A 24,705-nucleotide genomic window follows, 5' to 3' on the forward strand; every position below is an offset into this window, starting at 1 on the left:
ATGATCACCATGCATGTAGGACCGACATGCCGTGGCGACGTTAGCCAGCGGGATGTTATTACCAGCGTAGCAAAATGATGAAATGAAAAAATATGGTAACATCAGTTTGTATCAAACCGAAACCAAAGCGGTGTTTTTCTAATCCACTTTTTACTATCTGAGATAGACATTTTAATCCAAATAATGGTAAAAGTGTGCCAATAACCAATCGACGGATTGTAATGCCATAATATGTCCATACAGGCTATCAATGGTAGGACGAATTGGTGTATGTGGATAGACCTTTGTATGAAAATGACTGTTCATCAGTACCCATATCCTATCTTAAGATTTTCAAATAATAAAGCTTTTTGATATGTTTTAAACATAGACATGTACATTTTAATATTATTTATACGGTTTTATTTACTTTATTTGATTTGTATTGATTATCAAATATGAGTGTAAAAAGCGAAAAGATTGCATTGTATTCGTACCCAAAAATGGATTGTTTTCTTAGGGTTTGGTTATTGTGATACAGATAGGAGATCGATCGACTGTCACGGTCTGATACCAGATTGTTTTCAATCCGAGATTGTAGCTTAATTATGCAGTTCGGGCGTATGATTATATAACTTGTTAGTCTTTTAAATTCAGCAGTATTAAACTCTATAAGTGAGAGTAATAGACAGGACCCGTCATTTTAAGCTCCCAAAACCTCTATTAGCGAGAAACAGAAACCTCTGTAAGAGAGAGTCGTTATTCCCTCATGGACCTCCGTAAGTGAGACTGCTACTTATCTATACCTCTATAAGCGACAGTCGAGCTTCATTTTTTTATGTATATTATTTAGGAGGAACAAATGACAAATTTAACATCTGCTATTTTATGACTCATTCTTAACTTTCGTGGAACTTCTTACCATTGTTAAGATCACCAATGAAGCTAGCTTTAAATGCGTTGGATACGGTCCATCGTACTTTGAATACGCGGCGGTTGTTGATCAAGCAATATTCGACAAAATTTATGATTTAGCGAAAAACATTCAAAATACAAAAACAGAAACCCAAACGAAATTGACGGATTTTTTAAGTGTAAATAAGTTCTAAATAAAATAAAATTACATAGTGCATGAATATATTATTATGTCTTGTTATTGCTGATTACCTCTATAAGAGAGAAACGCTATACATGTACCTGCATTAGCGAGAAACTCGGGTTAGTGAGAAACCTCTATAAGCGAGAATGAGATTGTGCTTCCTTGAACTCTCGCTTATCCAGGTTTGACTGTACATACAAATGTTGTTATGGCGCCATCTAGTGGGACTTCAAATCAATGGGCTTTTGACTACAAATTTTAAACTCTTATTAGCTAGGTACATCAGCCACTAGCCCATTTATCATGGCTGATCATTGAATTGGTAAGAAAGTACGTAAGGGGATTAATAAAAAACCAATCATATACTTAAATATATTATTTTATAAATTCACACTTATGCAGCAACGCCATCTTGTGCTCCGTCTTCCTCTGAAAAAAAATCGAATATTATACATATGTATAACGAACCAAGAAATCGTGTTATAAAATTGTTTGATACAAAAGGAACACGAATTTTTTTTTTATATAACAATTTAAACATGCAAAGGTACGCTTAATTGTGGAATTGAAGTTAACTTGATAAATCGCGTTATAGGGGAGAATACCGCGTTATATGGAGAACGGAAAACGGAAAGTTATTATTAATATTTCATAAATCAGTGGATTACTGTAATTAATTTTTTTTAAATTGTTAACTGTCATGTGTCAAAACTGATGTATTAATAGTAATGGAGTGTGTCTGTGGAAAAAGGCGCGAATTTTGGCTTGACACTTGACATAAAAAGATTTTTATTAAAATTACTACGGATTTGAATTAGGAATTCGATTAAAATAATTATTTTTAAATGAAATAACAGACTCTGTTTCTGTAACTATGTCCCTTTGTCTTCACATATATTTGGTTGAGTAAAAATTTACAAATAATTTGCAATGAAATAAAATTGCGACTATAATTAAAGATCTAAGCTATCCTATCTCTTAAGTTGGACCAGACTGCTCATGGTGTGCCAATTTTATTTAAAATCGGTTAAGTAGTTTAGGAGTCCATCGCAGACAAACATCGTGACAGGAGATTTATATATATTAAGATATATAGACCGAGTTGGATTGTGATTAAAAAACCCCATTGAAGTCCTCTGGTATAGCGATTGTCTATGGTTGGTATCAATTAGGTTTAGATGAGTCTACTGCTAGTTTTGGTCCCTGTTCAGTATCATTTATTAAAAGGCCGCCAACGCACTCGCGAGCCCTTTGGCATTGAGAGTGCCCATGGGCGGTATCACCTATATAAGCCTTCTCTCCGTTCCCGTTCAAAAAAAATATATCCATTCTCCTCATCACTACCTTTGTCGTCTGTGTCCATCGGCTCCGGCGTTTCGTGGTACGCTGGGGCAAGGGGCGACACCACCACACCGTCCCATACTGTGATCTCGGTGGATATATCCTTTCCACCTTCGAACGCCTGCAGGCCAAGCACGTATCGGTGACCACCACGAGCGACCACACGGAGGAGGCTGAATATTTTATTAATATTTAAAAAAAAGCCAAAACAAGATGGCGTCGCACCCTATGACGTAACATGCTTGTAAACAAATTTCGTATCGATCCAATTTTGAAGATAATATTCAAGAAAACATTAGAATCAGGCGTATACATTATTTACAAGCATGTTACGTCATCGTTCGACTAATCTGTGGGCGTTGAGTCACGTGACTGACGTATGATTAATATTTTCATGAAACTAGTGACTGACGTATGATTAATATTTTCATTAAACTACATATTCGCCAAATAAATAAATATATACATATATATATTAACGACTATAGAACCTACACAAATTAATAATTTCACACCAAACCGCTTTAGACAATATGGCGTCGCATCGACCCTATGACGCAACATGCTTGTAAACAAATTTTTACACCTATATTTTTATAGGTTATATTGTTACAAGCGTTGCTGTGGGAAAGGTTTTTGTTATATTACATAGTAATAAACTATTCAAGGGAAACGGTAGGAGAACTTATGTGAAACGTTGGTACTTTTAACACAGCGCCATCTGTTGGAATTGTATCAAATAATAAACAAATAATTTGCAAATCAAATAATATTGCGGGTATAAATTGAGATGTAAGCTCAATTTATACCCGCAATATTAGCAGCTTTTAAGTTAGATCAAACTGCACACGGTGTACAAATTTCATTGATATCGGTTCAGTAGTTTAGTTCATATTTCGTTTTTAACAATTATCGACTAAATTGAGTTATACATTAAAAAAACTCATTTTAAAGAATTTATCACTCTGTCTACTTTCAGTACAAATGTTTTGGGCTTTTTTTTATTATTTTATTTTCCTAATAAAACTATAAACAAAAAAAATATACTCACGTCTGCGCAGTCGCCGCTGCATGATCTTGCGCAGGTAGATCCAACGCCGTGTGTGCCCGGGCATGTGCCGCCTCGCACGGGTCTGGCAAACCCGCGCACCCCGGCAGGAACAACCCACCAGCAAGGAGGGATAGGGCACGCCTGTTGATTATAACACTTGATCATGTTGTGACCATGCAGGTGACAAAGCATATCGTGACCATGCAGGTGACAGTGCATGCCGTGACCATGCTAATTTGGTACTAAGAGAGTTTTTTGCAACACTGCTCTATACCACAATTAGGGTAGGACTATAGCAAATCATTGGTACATTAAATTATGTCTGAAAATTACGCGTTTAAATCCAGTACTTTGAAGAATTCAAATTTCTTACCTGAAAGCCACATTGATAGGCAGAACCTGTCGTGCCGGGTTGTTCATGATGCAGTGGTGGGCTAAGAGATCTATCATCCAGGGGGTCAGGGGCTCGAGGCCGGAGTGGCGAGAGCACATGTCGCGAAGTAGGCGGATTAAGACCTGGAAACATTTGAGTTCTTGACATTACCATGGTAACAAAATAATTGTCTCATTATAATAGAACAAGACAGTTGCTAGGCTGAGTCAAATCAGATTCTGTACATCCGGTACCATTGACCTCTTTATAATGAGCTTCTCTTTTCAAGATAATATTGGTTTGGGTCAAACCAGGTTCTGTACTATTGAAGTCCAAAATCATGAGCTTCTGTCCTCTAATTCTATATAGTCAAATCAGCTTCAGTTTTAATTACACCTGGGTTTAGATCAAATCAGCTTCTGTACTATTGACCTCCATATATCTTTTGACTAATTACCTACTTTAGTCAAATCACTTCTTTACTCATGACCTGCCTAATGTCAAATCACTAAATATCTCTCCATTTTCTTGATAAAAATGTACCTTAATTGATGAATGATGTGCATTCTCCTCAAACCACCGGCTGTGTCTGATCGCTGCCAAATGGCTGCTAATTACTTTATACTCCAAGTGGACCTGAAAATATTTAAAAATTTAACACACACAATGCACCTATTGAGAGTAGTGTTAAAAACTTGGCTGAAAAAATACATAACTAAAAATATTTTTATACAGTAGTAGTCAACAATGAGTTAAGATGCTTGTTAATAATTTCTTTGTCTGTCTTATTTGAACAGTGTATAACTGTTGAACACTTGACAAGTGAATGATAATAATGTATTAAACAGATTTTTTTTAATTAGCTTTAAAGGCCTTCACAGGTCAGCTTGGAATTCTGACAAGCATAGCTATCCTTGATTTGTTACAAGAAATGAAAGGCCAGCAACGCACTTGTGAGCCCTCTGTGAATATGAGTGTCTATGGGGAGCAGTACTTCACATCAGACCAGCAAAAAGTTTCAGATTACCTCAGGCTCCAGTTTCCTTAAGTTATGATGCAGCGTAGTAACCAACACTCGAACAGCACTACTTGCCGCTGTGACCGTAAACCCTCGCTCGTGACATGCACTCGACACATTACCCAGACCTTCAGCTCTCATCAGTTTGTTTACTTCCTCATTCACCTAAAACATTAATTAACAATACACATAGAAAAGAAGGCTTTTAGTAGTAATTATGTTTAATAAAAGTACATTTCCGTATAAAATACTGTAACGAGCTTGGGAAAATCCTAGAAACTCAAATGACTACAGATAAGAATCACAAATATAAACAAGTTACCTTATTGGATAGTCCTTCAACAGCTTCTTTGGTAGGTAAAGTTTTCATAATAACTACAATATCTGCAACATTCTTGCCTGCCATCATTGTACCTTTTTTATATGAACCCACTTGTCGCACTTCCTCCAGTTGCTGCAAAGTATCATAAACTAAATCAGCTTTAACACAAATGACAAGATAATTAACAATTATCTAATTTTTCAATACTATTAAGAATAAAGGTTACTTTAAATGTTATATTTATTTATTTATTCAATTACAGCCGGATACATGGCCAAAATCATACTCTAAATAAACTAAAATATATAAGTATAAAAAAACATAAAACACAGTAGATGCTAACATCTAATACACTCCAAGTATACCCTCAAATCAGAGTATAGCAGCGCCATATGCTTACCAAATAGGTTGCTCTCTGACGAAGAGTTGAGAAACCCATTAAGCAGCGACAGTAATCAAGGAATGGTAGCCAGTTGACACTGGACAGTGTAAGCCAAATGCACATTAAACTTTAGAGAAATTTTGGTATTAAAGATATTATTTATAACTTACACAAGCAGCAAAGTCCCCAGGAGCAACCACTAAATTATCAAGAACTGTCTGTAATTTTGTGACAAGACTCAAGACAGCAGCCTGCTCAGCTGGTGTAGGGCATAGCTCTGCATGCCTCTTCAAAAGAGCCTAAAACATGTAAAATTTTGCAAATAAATATATATTTTTTAAACACTACATAAATTACTTCTATAACTTAAATGAAACAGATTCATTCTGGTACCTTATTTACCCACAATACACTTGTATTTCTGAATTCAGATGCTTGGCTAGTTAAAGAATTGAAGTTGAATTATTGATGTATAATATACATTATATTGTAAGATTGTTTTTGGTATATAACCATATTTATATGTGATACAATGGTAGTACTGACATTACAGGTGAAAAATACTTATTCGTAAGTAGTGGCAATTTAATATAGTTACGCTATAACCTAGTTTGGCTAACCTGTGTTAAGGCTGAATCATCAGGGGCCGGTTTACATCTAGGGAAAGCGGGCTCAGCAAGGATTAGATCGAAAGGAGGCCTTAGCATCATAACTCGGGGCCTATTGAAGGGCGGACGACCCATTCCACCACGTCCAGGCATACCTCGGCCCCTGCCGCCGCGAACCATTGTTTCACTAATCCCTATTTTAATATCTTAATTTGCATAAACACTTTTATGTATAAACGTACAAAAACTAAATACTAGGTTCTCTGATGTACAATAATTGTTAGGAATAGAAAATTTTGTATTTGAAAACAGCAAAATCTAAAATTTATATATTGGAAACACAGACGCTCTTTTGAAAGTTTGATAAATGTACATCAATGTCATTGACTGTCAAGTGTCAGCCACAGTATATGACATGAGTGAAGAGTTATGGGATCATATCACGTCGGGGTCACCATTTATGGGATGTTCTATATTTATAAATCACAACCTATTTTATCTTTGTTAAATTGATATATTTCTTCACAAACAACGGTAATTAATTTATATTCTAATAGAAACGCTCAAAGTAAAAAATACATGCTCACTCGTCTTAAAAGTCTATTCTAAGTGACGTCTGTTTTCTTCTTTTCTTAGTGTCCTGTATTTATATTGCCACATACATCAAAATCGTATAGAAAATACTACACTATATAGTATGTACATTTTAGTGCGTATCTACGATACGCTACAGAGTCAATTGTCATTCTTGAGTAGCAATTATATGCTGTGTGATACAGTATGTAAATTGTAACTGAACTACGTAATAACTCTTTAAATCAAATATCATGTGAAGTGTCAACGGCAATGGTGATTGGTGAATAGTGATTCGAACCACGATGACAGTTAACGTTTCACAATGACGTGGAGTAGTTTGTTAGAGATTTGTATTTTATCTCATATTTAAATAACTACAAATGATTAATGTAAAATAAGTATTAGAAATTGTTTTTACAATCATTAGGAATATACAACTATCAACATGATTGAGATATCTGATACACAAAGTAAGCAATTGAGCCTTTTTAACGTATGGTTATGCCAAAGGATTTTTTGTATATTTAGGTGTTCATTTATTAGTAAACTTATACAATGGCATGTTTGAGGTACATATGGATAAGTTAAATGTATTCTAATCGTTTGTGTCATTAATGTTTGTTATGAAAAAATTAAAATTCTGGGTAGTTGACCCAATTATTGCCCTCATGCAAGTTATTCAAATTGATTCAATTATAATTTATTATAACAGACTAGAAACTACATATAGAAAAATATTTTTTTAATTGAAAAGAAAGACCCATACAATGCCATTAAAGCTTTATTTCTGGATTTACTAACCACTACCTAATCAAAGTGATGTCTGATAGATTTACTTTATTTTTTGTTTATTTCTAAGCCACACATGATTAGTGATAACTTGGTTTCTTGGTAAACCAAGTTATCACTAATCGTGTGAGGCACAAGGCTCAATCATGTCAAGCTTAAGGTGAACTAAATAATATAAATGTTTTTATATTTATGCCTTCTGTAATAAATTTTCTGCAATTACAGAGATAGGTGTTGGTCTGGCTGGGTTTGGTATGACGTTTCTATTCCTTGGAGTATTATTATTATTTGATAAGGGGCTTCTGGCTATTGGAAATGTAAGTGTTAAATTTTTCCTTAACTTGGCTTTTTACATTTTTAGACAAATGTTCTCTAATGTTCATATAGGTCATAATAATGGACTGAACTATAAATTCTTAACTTAAATAGCTTTTATTTTATGTTAGCCTATAATATTTTATTTATCAATATATAATTAAGTTTAGCTTATAAATTAAAATCTTTGTAAAAATCTGTTGATTATTATTTATAGTATCACCTTTAATAGTTGTTTATTAGGATCTCTTCAACTCTTCTTATAGTCTTTGATTCTTCAATCTGCTACAAATAATTACCGTTTAACTTTTAGACAAAAGCTATACTGGTTTGGATTTTTTTTTACTTTTATAACTAATTTTTATTTTTCAGATTTTATTTATAAGTGGTCTTGCATGTGTTATCGGGCTACAAAGGACATTTTTCTTCTTCTTCCAAAGGCATAAGATTAAAGCATCTATTGCTTTCTTTGGGGGCATTACAGTTGTTTTGCTGGGATGGCCAGTGTTTGGCATGATTGCTGAAATATACGGGTTTTTATTACTATTTAGGTAAGCATGATTTTATTTATAAAATAGTGTCTAATTGGAAATTGGTTAGTTGTTAAAATTATTTCTGTTATAAATGTTGAAGCCAACTAATGTTAATTTTAACTGCAGTCTAACATCAACCACCCTTTAAATAGAATTCTAATATCGACTACAGTTTAAAATAACAGTTGTATTATTTCTAATACACATTAGCATACTTTATTGAAAGTTTCTTATTTTTTAAAAACCTTTTAAATGCCGTCGTGATTTGACTAGGTCTTCTGGAACAGTAACTATAAATAAAAACATAACAAAAAATATTACCATTTTAGAAATTCACGCATACTTAATTAATAGTTATTTGTCTGTATTTATTTTAGCTTTGTTTTGAATTTCTGTTGTATATTTTCAGGGGTTTCCTACCTGCCGCAGTAAACTTCCTCAGAATGGTGCCAGTTGTTGGTTCACTACTTAGTCTACCGATCATAGGAGGGGTAATGTTTTTGAACTAATTCTGCCAATTTTGTATGCTTATAAATTTAATGTAATACAGGATGAATTTAGCAATTGTTTTCTGTTGCCAAAGCATTTATTAGTTGTACTGTATGTCTGATAATTACTCCCAGTGAGTTGAGATTTGAAGAAAGTGGTATTTTAACACCCCTGACATGAGGAAAGTCTTTCATATTCATTCACTAATATATTTTTTTCTTTTATGTAATGCAACGAAGTGTTAATACATAAATAAATAAATAATATGTATGCAAATTAATCAAATGAATGAAGTCATACAAATATATATATGTTAAGTCAGTGTTGTAGTAATAATTTTTTTATTATATTAACAATTGTTTTCTTTACAGATTGTCAACCGGATAGCAGGTGACAACGGCAGAAATATGGTATGATAATGTTGCCATACCGAAAGACTGTATCGTGAATGTGTGAATGCGTTTGTAAAATATACTTTTTAATGTGTATATGTTTTTAATTTTGGAGGATTAAATAGTTTACTTAATTAGTTTAATTTTTTTGTGAGCATTGATGAACATGCTCTTACCCGAGGTATTACAAAACATTTTTGTATTAGGGTATAATAAGTCAAGAACTAAAAACAAGTATGATTTAGTGAATATTTAATTCCATATTATGTCAGTAATTTTGACAATAAATAATATATCTCCGTAGTAAACACATTCCTGGGTTCGCTTTCTGGTGAAGTTTTCAAATTACCAATGAAAATCACAAAAATGCCACACTAGTATTTAGTTTAGCAATATAAATAATTTTTATAATTAGTTATTAGTTCTAATTTTTTAAGTTTCACCGGTGATGGACAATATACACATATAACAGGCATTAATTGAATAAATTAATATTAGAAAATGTTGATAGAGCCTTCAGCTTGGCCCAAGTGAAAAGTGTTTAAGTCTGAACTTAAATCATGAGATTTATGATTATTTCAAAATACTTAAGGTACATTTTTTACTTATGGGAGTCGTAAATATAGTAAGGTTAACCAATAGATTATAGCAGACAGAAAATAGGGTTTGTTTACTTTTTAAGAAGTATTACATGTAGAACGTATGAGAAGCAGTTTATAAGTGGGTTGGTTGGGCAGGCCTATTCTTACCTGGACCACTAGAGAAGGGACAGGCCAACCTTCCAATACTATGTTATGCTTGGTCAGTATCATTAAAGACAAGAGATAGAGAACCGTGGCAATTGGGCATTCGTGGTCTCTGCTGCCCCTATAGGCGGGAAGATTAAAATAAATAAGATTGTATCAGTCACTATTTTAACTATTAACTAGCTTACACTATTTTAAGTATTGTCCGTTCTGTTTACGATGAAATTAAAACAAAGTTAAATACTGTTTAAACGGTGCAAATAATAATTGGCAGATAGTCAGTAAACATAACAAATCTTTCGACTTTCGAAATAACTAAAAACAGATGTCGCGGATGTTGGGTTAGCTCATGCTCAGCGTAATAATAGCGCGCCAAATGTGTGGTAATGGCGCCAACTGGGATGTCAATTGTCACTTATAATAGACGCAGACAGCTGGTCAATAATGGCGCTCAACAAAAGTCAGCATACTTTTATCGTAATTGTAACCTAATTACTAATGTTATTTAACATTTTATGATTTATAGTTTAAATTACATAAATTTTAGCATTAACTAACATATGTTCGCGACATCTGTTTTTGATTATAAGTACTTATTTAAGTTTGGCGCTCAGTTAATTATTTAATCCAACATCGGATTATGTAATGTACATAATGTCGAACTGACTTTACCATAGATTTTAGTGGATTTTGAAGATTAATTTATTCTAAAATAAATGTGTTTTTAGGATGGAGGTCTATAGTTCCTGTTGAAGATTGCAATAAAAATTAAATCAATATTATTGTTTTATTTATATATTTTGTTAAAACAATCAAATAAAATAATTTAAAGAGTCAAAAAGTATTATAAAGCGATCTCTTCCAGGCAGCCATATCCAGGGAAATGAAACACTAAGCGTAATTGTTCGGGAATAATTTTGTACGAATTCGTACTTTAATACTGATAATTATCAGTATAAAAATACTATCATTTATGTGTTCGAATACAATATTTATTTATTGCGCTATCGTACACAAACATGATGCGAGGAACGGAAAATGTTAACATTTTTTACCCGTTCCAAAAAAAAGTTTACAACGACGCTAAAAAAATGAATAAAATACGTTTATTTTTGAACATAAGATCATCAAGGTATCACTTATTTCACGACATTAAATTTGAACCTGTAGGCATCCCTACTCATCGGCAAAGAAGACAGAGGGTGTAGGCCGAGAGAAAAAGCCGGCGTAAAAAACTCTCGGTACTCTTTTAGAAAAGCAAATCATCAAACAATACTTATTTTAAAACAAACATAGCAAATTTATTAGAAGTAGCCTGCACAGCACTAGTCCCAGGCCCATTCACTAGTCCCTAGCGATTATCAACTAAGTAGATAATCGCTAACTTTATAGTAAGCCTTTTTACACAGCTTTTCTTTAAAACATTCCTTAAATTTATTAAAAGGCAGAAATAAAAGAGCCTCTGGGATTTTATCAAAGAAGAGTGTCCCCTTTCCCAAAAAAGAATTACTAACTTTTATATAGTCTGGTATGGCGAAATTGCAGCCTGCGTTTGCTCCGAGTATTAACATTGTGCGTATGTTCTATTCTAGTAAACTTATCACAATTTTTGTAAACAAACAATATTTTCATAGATATTATATTGCGAGGGAAAGGTAAGTATAATATTCATTTCCTTGAATTTATCTCTCGGAGATTCCCTATATTTTAAATTATAGTTTGCACGAATAGCTCTCTTCTGCAGCATGACCCCATAATAATAAGCCATAAGTAATTAAGCTGTGAAAGTAACTAAAATAAACAAGTCTAGCTGTATCGACATCAGTCAGTGATCGATTTTTTTTAACCGCGTAAGCTGCAAAACTCTTCGCCAATCCGTTGATATGAGGGGACCACTGAAGTTTTGAATCCATGGTGATTCCAAGAAATATTCATTATTTATAATTGGTCTAGTATAAGAAGCTAAAAAATTATTTCACTTCAAGAATATAAAAGATGCGGATTCTAGTGGAACCGTTGAAACGTTAAGTATACTGTTCTGATACAGTTAGAATAATTTTGATTAAAGAGCAGTATTAGTTGGTCAGTTTTGACTCTATGCCAGTTTCAAGTGAAACGTGACACGCGATAAAAATCAAAATATCTTTATTGATATAGGTATAACATTTACATTTTCTACCAGTTCGCAAGTCAAGGGCGTAGAGCGGGCAAGAAACTTTCCGCCACTCTTTTCAATCGCCAAGTTTTTAATACAAATTGTTTGAACTGGAGCAAATCAATCCCAAGGATAAGGATCATTTAAGAATTCGTCACATTTATAAAAAGCTTCATTGGTTAATTTACTTTTCACTCTAACATGCATCTTTAATGCCTTTTTGAATTTGTTAAACGCGCTAATATTGCGAATTTTGGACGGTTTGGATTAATGATTTTGGTTGGTGATTAAATAATTGCACATCCTCAGAATAACAATAATAATTAAAAATAGACAATAAAAACAGATTTTAAAAGTTTGGCGGTTGCATTTTATGAATTTCACTTTACCATCACTACATAGTATAAAACAAAGTCGCTTTCTCTGTCCCTATGTCCCTTTGTATGCTTAAGTCTTTGAAACTACGCAACGGATTGATTGACGATGCGGTTTTTTTTAATAGATAGAGTGATTCAAGAGGAAGGTTTATATGTATAATAACATCCATTAAATAGTGGAGAAGTACAGTTATTTTTGAGGTTTCTAATGTGATGTCGTAAATAATTACATTTTTTCCGCTTACATTGCAAACGCAGGCTGAACCCTACGAGTTTTATCAAAATAATGTACTAAGTATTGTACACATTGAAAAGGTCTACAGAAAAGTCCGTGATGGTATATGTCTATATGGTATATGTCGCGTATATTATCGGAGCTTTCCAGCGACGGAAATAACAATACATAATAAAAACCTGCTTTTCATCAGCATTGCACCCGTGCGAAGCTGGGGCAATTAAATAAAATAGAATTTCAATATTAGTCAAGAATATTCTTCATTGAAATATACGCCAAAAACTAGGCGTCGCAAACAGGGCCGAAGATTCTTCCGAAGAATATTCCGCTCGAAATAAATAATAAAATAATTAAATATTATTATTTTTATCACCGGTAAATTAATATTTAATAAAGATATTCAAATTATATTTAAATATTATTAAATAATAAATGATATTTAATTCAATATTCTTATTATTTATTTTTTATTTTTTTATTATGAAATATTATATTTAAATAAATAGCGCAAGCTCGTCCGTCCTGATGCATGCCCAGGTTTCTCAACTATAAGGAAGCACTCGTAGCAGCAGAGTTTTGTATACTATAAAAGCGTGGTATTCTTTAAAAAGCCGCGATCGGATATATTATTTACCAAAAGTTAAAGCGATTTGCTATACTCGTACTACGTCTACTGATCTCTTGGCTGGGAATATTATTATCAATAAGCACAAATAAAAGAATAATTTTATTATACTAAAAAAGTTAACAGTGAAATTAGAACGTGGATTTGTTTGAAGCAATAAATTCTTTAGAACACAAAATTATACTTCTGCTGCTAATAAATTAACTATCGGCATAATTAGTGTTGACCCAATGATAATTCAATTTGAAACTAATAATAAGAAAGAATAATAATGTAATTTCATTATTACAAGTTCTAAAAGTATTCGTCAGTTGCGATCGTTAAATTATGCAACAAACGGTACGAACCTCATTTAATTTAATTAAAACTATGTTGGAATAACTTTCACACCCTTGCTAATAAGTAATTAAACATTTCCGTGTCTGTGCTCCGTGCTTAGTGATTTTAATGGAAATCTCAGCATAATAATATTTCATGCAAACACCGACTATTAACATGCAACATCGAACCACGGACTATTTTAATTCTAATGACATTTTATTTCCATTCAAATCAATATCTCCAAAAAGTCTCAAAATGTTTTTATATTCAACAGGTAGACTATATTAAAAAAGCATAAACTCCAAATGTAAATTAAAATGAAACGCGTCTATGGCTGTGAATTTTGACAGCTGCGCATCGATAATTTAGATGGCAGCACTCGAGTTGTCAGAGCCCAGTTACCGCCCGTCCCGGGCTGAGATTGACGCGCGTAAGGGTGTTACTAAAATAAATCGATAAATGGATTAATTTATGTCCGTTATTTCTATTACATGTAAAATATATTATTATAAATGCGATACACAGTGTTGAAACGTTGCAAACTACGGACTATCGCGCGAAATTTCTCGAGTTATTATGTTGTGTAATTAATTTCGTATTAAATTGTGTGATTTTACTGTTGAAGTGTTCTTTGGTTTTTAAAGGTAGGTTTGTAGAATTTACGTTTCTAAATCATTGAAATATTTTTCGCTAATTTATTAGTGTAATCAAGCAAAATCGACTGCGAAAACAAATCATTTTTTAATTAAAAAATATATAACTAATTAAATGTATTTTTTTAAACCTTTCTGCTACGATGGGTACAGAAATCATATTTACTCTGTCCGTGGCTAAATATAGATGCCCTTTACAAAGCTTTATATAATATGCAAATTCATCGAAATTAATTATTATTATTTATAAGAACACTTATAAAGCTGGTGATATTATTAATTTAAATTAATGTGATTTTTTTTCTCAATAAATAAATTACTTAAAGAGTTATGATTTTAAAAGGCCGCACAAACCTGACAATGAGTGTCCATGGGTGGAATCACTTATCACGATCCTTGCCACCTGTTCTAAAAAAATCTACAGTTAAAATTGTATATTTTAATTAAATAAAAACAGTTCTTTGGTAAACAGCGAAACATTTTAAACGTTAAAGTATTTTTATGATATTGTAAGTAAAATAATAAATCAGAGCCAGTACAACTTTTTGAGGTCTGGGCCTCAGTAATCAGTTTTATGATTATCACCTCGACGTCCGTTTGTTGTCGACTTGAGCGTTTTTCAAGGCAGTTTTTGCCGCGCACCACCACTTTGTGGAACCAGCTGCCCACTGAGGTATTTCCGAACCAATTCGTCTTAGGGTCCTTCAAGAAAATAGCGTACTAAGTCATAGGCCAGCAACGCCTTCTTGCGAGTGTCCATGGACAGTGGTATTACTTAGCATCAGATGAGCTGTTTGCCTCTTATTAACTGGCAAGCTAATTTCCTAACGATGTTTTCCTTCATACGAACGATAAAATGCGCACATATAAAGTCCATTCAAAGCCAATTTACGCCCAAACCCAATAACCTATCTCAATCCATTTTTCACCATCTGAGATACACATATAAATCCAAATATTGATAAAAGTGTGCCAATAACCAATCGAAGGATTGTCATAGCCATCTGTCGATACAAGATATCCATGGTAGGTCGGACCGGTGTATGTGGATAGACATTTGTTTGATAATTACAGTTCATCAATATCCTATCTTAAGATTTTAAAATAATTGAAGCTCTTTTTGATACGTTTTAAACATACACATGTATATTTTCATATTATTTGTACGATTTTATTAACTTTATTATAAAATATGAGTGTAAAGAGCGAAGAGATTGCATTCTATCCGTCGCTAAATGGATTGTCCTCGTAGGGTTCACAATCTCGGATTGAAAACAATCTGAGATTGTGGCTTAATTATTGGGTTCGGGCGTCAGCTGAAGTCTCGAACACTTTGCATTAAATAACATATAGGAGTCAAAGGGCTGTCTAGACTCTGAACTGACTTTTTTTTTAATTATTAGATAAAAGCCCCATTAAACGACCACACGTGATGAAGCGTCGATGGCACTCCATCGAGTGTATTGGAAAAGGTTTAAAAAAAGAATAAAACTTCGAAGTGCTTTTGAAAATGGAGTGATGTGTCAACTGGATTTTAAATTTCGAATGATTTCGAAATTCGAAAACTTATGAAGTTTAACTGTATATTTAAAAAAAGAACACCTGTTTTAAAAATATATTGACAATATTTTGAATATTTTTAAATACAAGAACAAAAAGATTAAATAAAAGTTTGCTATCCTATATGTGATTATAAAGATTATTAAGAAAACAAGAATAAATTAATAAAGAAGTGCGTGTGTACAAAGTACACATGTCAAAAGTGAACCTTCTTTGTAAATGAATTATTACTAAGGTAAAAGCTCCAATAGATGTACTTGTATATATCTATATTGTTTACATACGTGCTAATAACAATACTTTAATAAATAAAAGATCTGCGATTACCGCACAATACGTTATGTGACAGAACTTCCATCAAAAGTTCTAATATATACCTACTAAACGAATACATCAACTAATAGCTTGTATTTTTTCGCTATCTCCCTTTCTCACTCCCTCTGAATCGGTCTCAATCGCTCTATCCCTTTTATACGACAAAAACGCTGCACATATTCGTGACGTTCCGTAGAAATTTTACCCTCATACGCCTAAAGAAGTTTTACTTCTATATATAATTTACACTTAAACTGATAATGTGTTTTAATGTATAAATAAAATACTTAAATGTACCCTAATTATTCCTCTCGACCGGGAGCCCATCATGTAATGTAGCTGCCTCATCAGTAAGCGATTCTCTGGGGTACATAAAGTGTTTACCAACTTCTGCTGTGCCCTGCGCTATTTCTTATGCCCTCAATGTAATACATAATTTTAAAAAAAGATTTAATTGTTCACTTAATTTAAGTTTACACTACTATCATCGCTTGTCTCAGTGCATGCGGGGTGTTGAGACACACCTCTTATTATAACTGAATAAATTCAAAACTCTGGTTAAACGTAAATTAATCAATAAAACTGTTTATAATTTTGACGATTATTTAAATTATATAATTTTCAAACTCGGTTTTGTAGATACAGAGATTACCCGCTGCAACCTTACAAACTACGTTACTTATTTATTTACACTTCGTTACTTACAAAAACATACATATAAAAAGTCAGGTTCAAGAAAGAACAAAAACTAACTAAAAAAAAGTAAATTAAACAAATATAAAATCCTAGGTACTGTTAATGTCACAATTAATATATATATAAGTAGTGATTTACGAGGCAGAAGATAAATGATCAAAAATGTTTCTTATAATACGGCTAGTATACGATATAATTCAAGTTTAAGACCATTTAGAAGCTAAAAATGAAAATTCAACAACTCATGCAACCCGAGTCGCGCCACAGAGTGACAGATACTAAACGGCTATCAGATGTCATTTATCATATTTCATTGTATAATCTGTGGCGTGTTTGTCGTTTTGGCGGGAAAGTTTATTCTTTGTGGTAACGTGAGCCAACTCGATTTGTGTTCTATTTTTAAATTTAATACAACTACATGATTTGGTCAATGTTACTACGTTTTTTAAGATTAGAAACTAGTTTGTTTTCTTTAACGCGTTAATTATATTTAGTTTAGATTTGTTGTATATTTTTATTTATTATTATAGTTTTTTGTTCCGTGTACTAAAAGCCAAACGAACCCACTAACTTTGGATTACTTTAATCACGGGTTTAGTGTTATTTAAAAACAATGCAGAAAATGCGCTCTTGCTGAGTTCTTTTTTCATTCTTTTGTCTATGACGTTTTATTTTTAATTTCTTTAGTGTCAAACACATTTATTTGATTTGAACTGTGCCCTTGCGTGTTTTGTTAACAGTCAATAATCACGCTAGTTAAATATAAACTGGTCACAATGTTTTATTGATATTCCAACTTACTTAAGTTAATTAAAAATTCATATTGTACTTAAGTTAATTTATTTATAAGTCCTAAAATAACATGCATGCTTAAAATATACAAGAAAATATGACTTTAGAAATTTATCACCCTCACCTCACATAAAAATTTCGTGGAGATTGTTGTACATATGTTCAGATATTATTGAAGCACTGTTTGAAGCTGTGATGTGACTTTAATCGTTTATCGGGAAGTGAGGTTGCGATGATAACTAACTTCTATTGGGTTTGGGCGTAAGTAGGTTATTACCTATCTCAATCCATTTTTCAGAGATTCTTCTTCTAAAAAAATTCGAACCCCGTACCAGATATCTGTTCAGCAGTTCGGCACACTAACTATTCACTAGGCAAGCGAGAAAATTTCATTAATCATTTATTAAAAATTAACTTAAATAAATAAATAATACGGGGCATGTAGAAAATACGAAACTAACCTTAGACCAAAGACAGTTATACCTGTGGTCACAAACATCATAAATACAGAGCAGTTCTTTCATTCGGCGCCAGCCTCTTCCTCGTTATCATGTGTTATTTCAACGCGATGCCACACTGTCTGACATGTCTAGGGCTGGCATCTATCGATTTTTTGACAACTATTGTCAAACTGACAATACCGGTACACAGATTAAACAGAATTTTCAAATCAATTCAGCACTTGTGCAGCCTATTCAAATAAATACTCTTTATTATAATATTTGATATGATTTTTATAGTCACGAAAACATTTGACATCTGACAGAACAGATACATAGATTAAACATTTGTATACGATGTCTTTTAATGATCTTTTAATTTGACAATAGTTGTCAAATGATGTGGTTCGTGTTGAGTGTCGATATCTACATTAATATAATAACAATTGTTTAAAAGGCTACATGTGCTAAACTGAATTCCTTATCTAACATAGGCTATAGAATATTGTCAAATAAATGAAAGCTTTGATAATTATCAAAATTTCTATTTATTTATTTCATTATAAATAATGTAACGCAAATACGTATTAGAAACAACTAATATCACCGCATACACGAATTCAAGTACGACAAGTCACCACAAGTAGCAACCATATTTTTTATTTTTCCTATGCTACAACCCTAGCCATTATGAAGCTCTATAGAAACTGCTTGAAAGCGCTGGCCACCATCCAATATTCGGACATTAATATTGAAAAGAAAACTTGTGCCGAGTACAGGGCAGTTATAGTTTATTGCTTCACTGATATTTGCATTTGGTTACTTCTTACACATCCCGGGAACAAAGTGGTAAAATAAAAAGAAGGTACATATGTAAAGTATTACTTAAGCGTATTTACTGCAATTTGGTTTTATAATATTACTAGTGACCCGCCCCAGCTTCGCATGGGGGCAATGCTGATGAAAAGCAGGTTTTTATTATGTATTGTTATTTCCGTCGCTGGAAAGCTCCGATAATATACGCGACATATACCATCACGGACTTTTCTGTAGACCTTTTCAATGTGTACAATACTTAGTACATTATTTTGATAAAACTCGTAGGGTTCAGTCTGCGTTTGCAATGTAAGCAGAAAAAATGTAATTATTTACGACATCACATTAGAAACCTCAAAAATAACAGTACTTCTTCACTATTTAATGGATGTTATTATTCATATAAACCTTCCTCTTGAATCACTCTATCTATTAAAAAAACCGCATCAAAATCCGTTGCGTAGTTTCAAAGATTTAAGCATACAAAGGGACATAGGGACAGAGGAAGCGACTTTGTTTTATACTATGTAGTGATAACGTATTTAGTTTTGTAGAAATCCTCGAAAATGTTACGTTGCATATATATAAAAGCAAATAATTACTGTTGACGTAATCACCAAATAAGACAATGAAAGACCCCCCTCCTCGCCTCTGCTTACAATACTTGAACGGCCTCCATTGTATGAATATTGTTGAATTCAGAAAATATACAAATGGTAAGCTTAAATCGTGCCCAGGGAAACAGCTATTTCATACCACAAACGGATAAATTAGGATGCAACATTAAACGGAATTATGTATGAGCTGTATACCGAAAGTTCTAGTGTTTAAATTACGCAACCTATTAGGCGGGACATATTCAATTTAAAGGATTAAAAAATATATTTTTAAAACAGCCTCTCCTGTTATTTATTGTAAAATATTTTTTTAGTTCTAGGCCTCAGATTACTGTCATGATGTAATAGTAGGTGATCGGGGATCAGGGTAATGGGCGGCGGTATCACTTCGGATGAGCCTCCAGCCCGTTTGCCCCCTGTTCTATAAAAAAAAGGGATGGGAGTCGCTGAAGCTACTAGGCCAAAGCTGCTCATTCGAACAATCTGAAAACGTATTTTAGATATATTATGCTAAACCGCATTGCTACGGCGTAGACCTTGCGTGGCTACATTTCGAATTGACCACATACACCGTAGAGACCGCTACGTGTCGTAGCTAAGACCTACACTTACTTAGTTGGTTAAAATTTTAACTTTAAAAATCTGTACTGACTATCTGTATCTGTCATGACTTTATTTTACGATTTTGTTTATATAAGGGTAATTTTTTACGGAAACGTCACGAAGATGTGCAGCGTTTTTGTCAAGCTCAAAAATTAAGCTCGTTAGCTGGAAGAACAGGATGGAAGGCACTACGGCAGGTCTATGTGAAAATAGAGCTAAAACTGTCTATCTATATTTAGGGGGCTATTCGTGAATTACGGAACGAGTTTAACTGCAATTTATCCCCCCCCCCCCCCACCGTCCTCAAAAGTAAGCAAAGCTCTCAAAAATACACGAAATTAGTTTTTTGTAGGAATCCTCAAAAACTCATTTCGTTTTCAAGCAGAGGCAATGCTATGTAGAAAAGTATAGTATATAATCAAAGAACCCTCCAAAAAGAAGAAGATTCAACAGAATGGCGGAGAGTTTACTGCCATTTTCTACCGTTCTACGCCCTTGATTAGAGACCTGGCATTGAATTGAGAGTGTCCATGGGCGGCGGTATCACTTAAAATCAGGTGAGCCTCCTGCCCGTTTGCCCCCTGTTCTATAAAAAAAATGTAAAATTAGAAGCATTCTATGTATATTTCTTTTTTGACGTTCATAAGTGTATATTATGTTACAATAATAAATGGTTTTTTTAATTTAATTCTGCGTATTACTTGAATGAATTGCATTGAAGGCATCAAAACGATACTTTGGTGTTTACGATTTGCGATTAGGTGCTTATGCCTCAAAAGGCTCACATGTTTTGAATAACTTCGCCTTGACCCGCCCTAACATGTATCTGTATAAATTATAAATGGCGTCTACAGAATGACAAATGAAGTGACAGAAAGAATATTTAATGTGGACGTAATTGAGGTGTATATGAGTTAGTGACACAAATGTTAAGTGCAACACACTAGGTAACGAAATATATTTTTAAAGGGACGTCTTGCCAAATCGAAATTCCAAATATAATAATATAACGGTTGTATAATAAATAGAAAAGTAAACAAGGAAAACAATAACTAACCTTAAAATGAAATAACTAAAATATATTTTTAAAAGGAGGTCTATTATTATATTGTAAGTAAAAAAAGAATATTATACATTAAAGAGTAATAAAAAATAACAAAAATATGTAAAATTAAATCAGCAATTGATTTTGTCAAGGCTCCATGATTGTCCTTTGAAACAGGACCAGCATGTTTCCAAGCATTTTGTTACAAAAGAAAATAATAACTAATATATATATCTTATTAAAAGGAGTCCCTTTAGACGAGGTTCCGAAGATACTGGCAGTGTTTCCCCCTTTTGACTTTAGATACTTGATGTAAATTTAATAGGACTTACAATTAAACTACTAGTATCACAAAGAACGGTTCGGTGGTCGTCGATACAGAATCTTATACTAGACTAAGTCCAGAGTACATACCTCTTTAGAATGTCTTCATACCAGGAAAGGCACACAATATTATCAGCCGTAAAGATTTGGAGAAAGTCTATTAGTTTGGGAAGAAAGAGAGGTTAGACTAATGCTGATTCAATTGATTTGATTGATTGATTTGACCTTGCCTCGCAATAGTTCTTAAACACGCACTATACACTCACTATAAAATTGTAAATAGTGGACATAACTATTATCAAATTATCAAAATAAAAATGTAAAGTAAATCTTAACAAAGACTGAACAAAAAATGTGAGGATCGGCCAAGTAAAAATATTTGGGAACACCCTATACACCCTATAAAATATTATAAAAGATAAAAGAAGAGTTTATCTTTGAGCATAGCTTTAAGAAGATGATGAAGATTGTTGAAGTCGTGGTATAGTAAATGTGTTAAGTTTTGAACGTGGTAAAATAATGGGCCTGTGAAAGAGAAAGAGGGCGTATTTTGTATATATTAACAGTGAATGGTACTACGGGCTATAAAGTCAAGTCAAAGTCAACATTAATTTATTCATATAGGTAACATAATGTACACTTATGAACCTCAAAAAAAATGAATCTAATTTTACATTTACTCTCAGTTCTCAAATCAAGATTAACAAGATGATTACCATTTATAACAAACAGGCGAAGATCTATGTTTGGTAATACCGCCAATACTCACGTCATTACGTCAATTTGTTTGACAGAACAGATTATATTCAAAAGTTACATATAAAAAAAAATCGAGTTTTTCCATATCATTGTTCTAGTAAATTTCTAATATCGACGTATATGACGTAATTGTAGTTTACGTTTGAATGCTAATTGTGTCATTTCACCACAATATTCCATTTATGCAACAGATAAGTGAACTAGCTGACTCACTTGGCGAAAGGCCACAGCCAGCCATTTGTACGTTTAATTGAATGTGATATGGAATAACGGGATACGGTATCAATGTTAAGCGATTTAAAAACCTAGTACAGTAGCCTCTATTACGCAAATATATCGTATATTCATATAATTCTTAACTTCTATTAGGGCCAGTTTCACAATGTCCGGATAAGTTCCAAATAAGCTATTTGTTACTTATTGGTATGATAAATAGTATTTTTGCGTTTCACGACTGTCAGATAGCGCTATACGTCATGAAATTCGAAGTATCTTATTTGGAACTTTTATCTTTCAAAAAATTTATGTGTTGCATAGCTATTTGCCACTTTATCCATACATTGTGAAACAGGCCCTTAATATTATACGTTAGTTATTTTTACATATTACTTACAAGTCTTTATTATTATGTTTCTCGAGTAAACAAATATCGTTTTGTAATTAGAAATAAAGTTATTTTATTCTAAACCTATAATAATAATCAAAAATATAAATTTAAAAGTTTGGTACACAATCTTTATCGCTGGCAGCATTTCCTCGCTGCATTGTGATACGAATGCAACGAATACGTTGAGCGAGAAAACACCAGCTCTGAGGTCACCAGTACTATCTAAAAAAATTGATGAAGCCGGTTTTATGTGAATACTCCCATAAGGCAAAACAAAGTACAAAGTAAGATTGTTAAACAAAATATACGAAACAGACAACATTAAAGTATATTTTACATTGAATATGTCGTCAACCTAAATAAGAAATTTACGCTTATACATATGAAAACATGTACAATAGTTTTATTAAATCTACAATGGTTTAAGTAAACTTTGTCACAGTTCTAGTGATCACAGATATGCAGATCACTGACTGGTCCATAGCATACCGTATTGATTGTGCCATGGAATATTACTGTCACTTTTGGCGGGAACAAGCCGCCATGTTGTTGTTATTCGTCTGTCCTCTATGGTTTTATTGCCTTGTTTTTCGGGGTTGCCCTAATTGAATATATTATTGAATTTACTCTTTTGACGGTTTTGTGGAGTTGGAGTTGTATTTAATGAAAAAATATGAAAATAAATATATGTTTTTATGATTAAATTAGGTTTATTAGTAATCATAACAATCAAATATGTACAATTACACGTACAAGTATTTAAAATTTAAAATTAAAAGATGCTCTCTTTCAAAGTCAAAGTTAAAAATTAATATGAACGTCAAAAAGAAATACACATTAAATGCTTCTAATTTTACAATAACAGTTCTCAAATGAAGGGCGTAGAACGGAAGAGAAGAACAGGCAAGAAACTTTCTGCCACTCTTTTCAATCGCCAAGATTTTAATACAAATTGACACATTCTAAATTCACATTTATAAAAAGCTTTATTGATTAATTTACTTTATCGAGGGCTTTGAATTTAGAGCTATCCTATCATTTAAGTTTAGATCAAACTGCATACGGTATGCAAATTTGATTGATATCGGTTCGGTAGTTTAGGAGTCCATCGCGGACAAACAACGTGACACGTGATTTATATATATTAAGATTTTGACATTATCGTAATGGTTAATAGGACTTTTAGAGTCCTTCAAGAAAAGAGTGTTCGCATTCTTTCGTGTGAGAAGTGATTTGTGAGCAATGTGAGTGTCTATGGGCGGTGTTTAGCTGGTAAGCTTGCTGCCCGTTTGCCTCCTATTACATTAAAAAAAGGAATACAGAGAAATGTTCGCTCGATTCTCGGCATATAAATAGCGGATTCGAATTTAAATATTTTTCTTGCCAGGTCTAATTAAATCAACATCACGACCTAATTAGATGATTGCCAGACGCAAAAATATTCAAGTGGCTAGTTTAAATATATATTTTGAAGTGTAGAACTATATAAGTATGTGGATCAGTTAAGAACATAGTCCAAAAGACGTAATAAATAAATCATGGCTTTTAGGTCTCGGCTTCAGATTTCTGGATATGTTTCGTGTCAATTTGTTAATCTAATAGGCAAGTGATCAGTCTTCTGTGCCTTACACACGCTGTTGACGTTTTGGGTTTATGGCAAGCCAGTTTTGAGCACAACTGGGGTTCAATTCATAGATGAGAGTCGCACGCTCAAGCCACTAGGCCAACACTAGAAACAACTGTTTCCAAAAG

General features: G+C 32.9%; 3 protein-coding genes across 4 annotated transcripts in view; 2 read left to right on the forward strand and 1 right to left on the reverse strand.

The window, feature by feature from the left end:
- Window positions 1-1,436: 1,436 nt before the first annotated feature.
- Window positions 1,437-6,529, reverse strand: LOC111001075 (interleukin enhancer-binding factor 2 homolog). Its single transcript, XM_022270782.2, has 9 exons — window positions 6,186-6,529; window positions 5,736-5,864; window positions 5,184-5,315; window positions 4,871-5,026; window positions 4,387-4,479; window positions 3,844-3,986; window positions 3,471-3,611; window positions 2,423-2,592; window positions 1,437-1,507 (listed from the first exon to the last, which is right to left on the reverse strand). The coding sequence occupies exons 1-9, from the start codon at window positions 6,351-6,353 to the stop codon at window positions 1,473-1,475; spliced, it is 1,167 nt and encodes a 388-aa protein (XP_022126474.1). The 5' UTR covers window positions 6,354-6,529; the 3' UTR covers window positions 1,437-1,472.
- A 509-nt stretch (window positions 6,530-7,038) lies between these two features.
- LOC111001079 (vesicle transport protein GOT1B) lies at window positions 7,039-10,792 on the forward strand. Its single transcript, XM_022270787.2, has 6 exons — window positions 7,039-7,219; window positions 7,764-7,855; window positions 8,226-8,404; window positions 8,796-8,877; window positions 9,247-9,285; window positions 10,742-10,792. Exons 1-6 carry the CDS (start codon window positions 7,195-7,197, stop codon window positions 10,754-10,756), a joined length of 432 nt encoding a protein of 143 aa, XP_022126479.1. The 5' UTR covers window positions 7,039-7,194; the 3' UTR covers window positions 10,757-10,792.
- Window positions 10,793-14,120: 3,328 nt separating this feature from the next.
- Window positions 14,121-24,705, forward strand: part of LOC111001078 (Kv channel-interacting protein 1) — a 37,697-nt gene continuing 27,112 nt past the window's right edge. For both annotated transcript variants that reach the window (XM_022270786.2, XM_045633745.1), the window contains exon 1: window positions 14,121-14,370. The gene's annotated coding sequence lies outside the window, so the exon portion shown is untranslated. The remainder of the gene's footprint in view (window positions 14,371-24,705) is intronic.

Source organism: Pieris rapae, chromosome 24 (assembly GCF_905147795.1).
Source record: "Pieris rapae chromosome 24, ilPieRapa1.1, whole genome shotgun sequence".
NCBI lineage: Eukaryota > Metazoa > Arthropoda > Insecta > Lepidoptera > Pieridae > Pieris > Pieris rapae.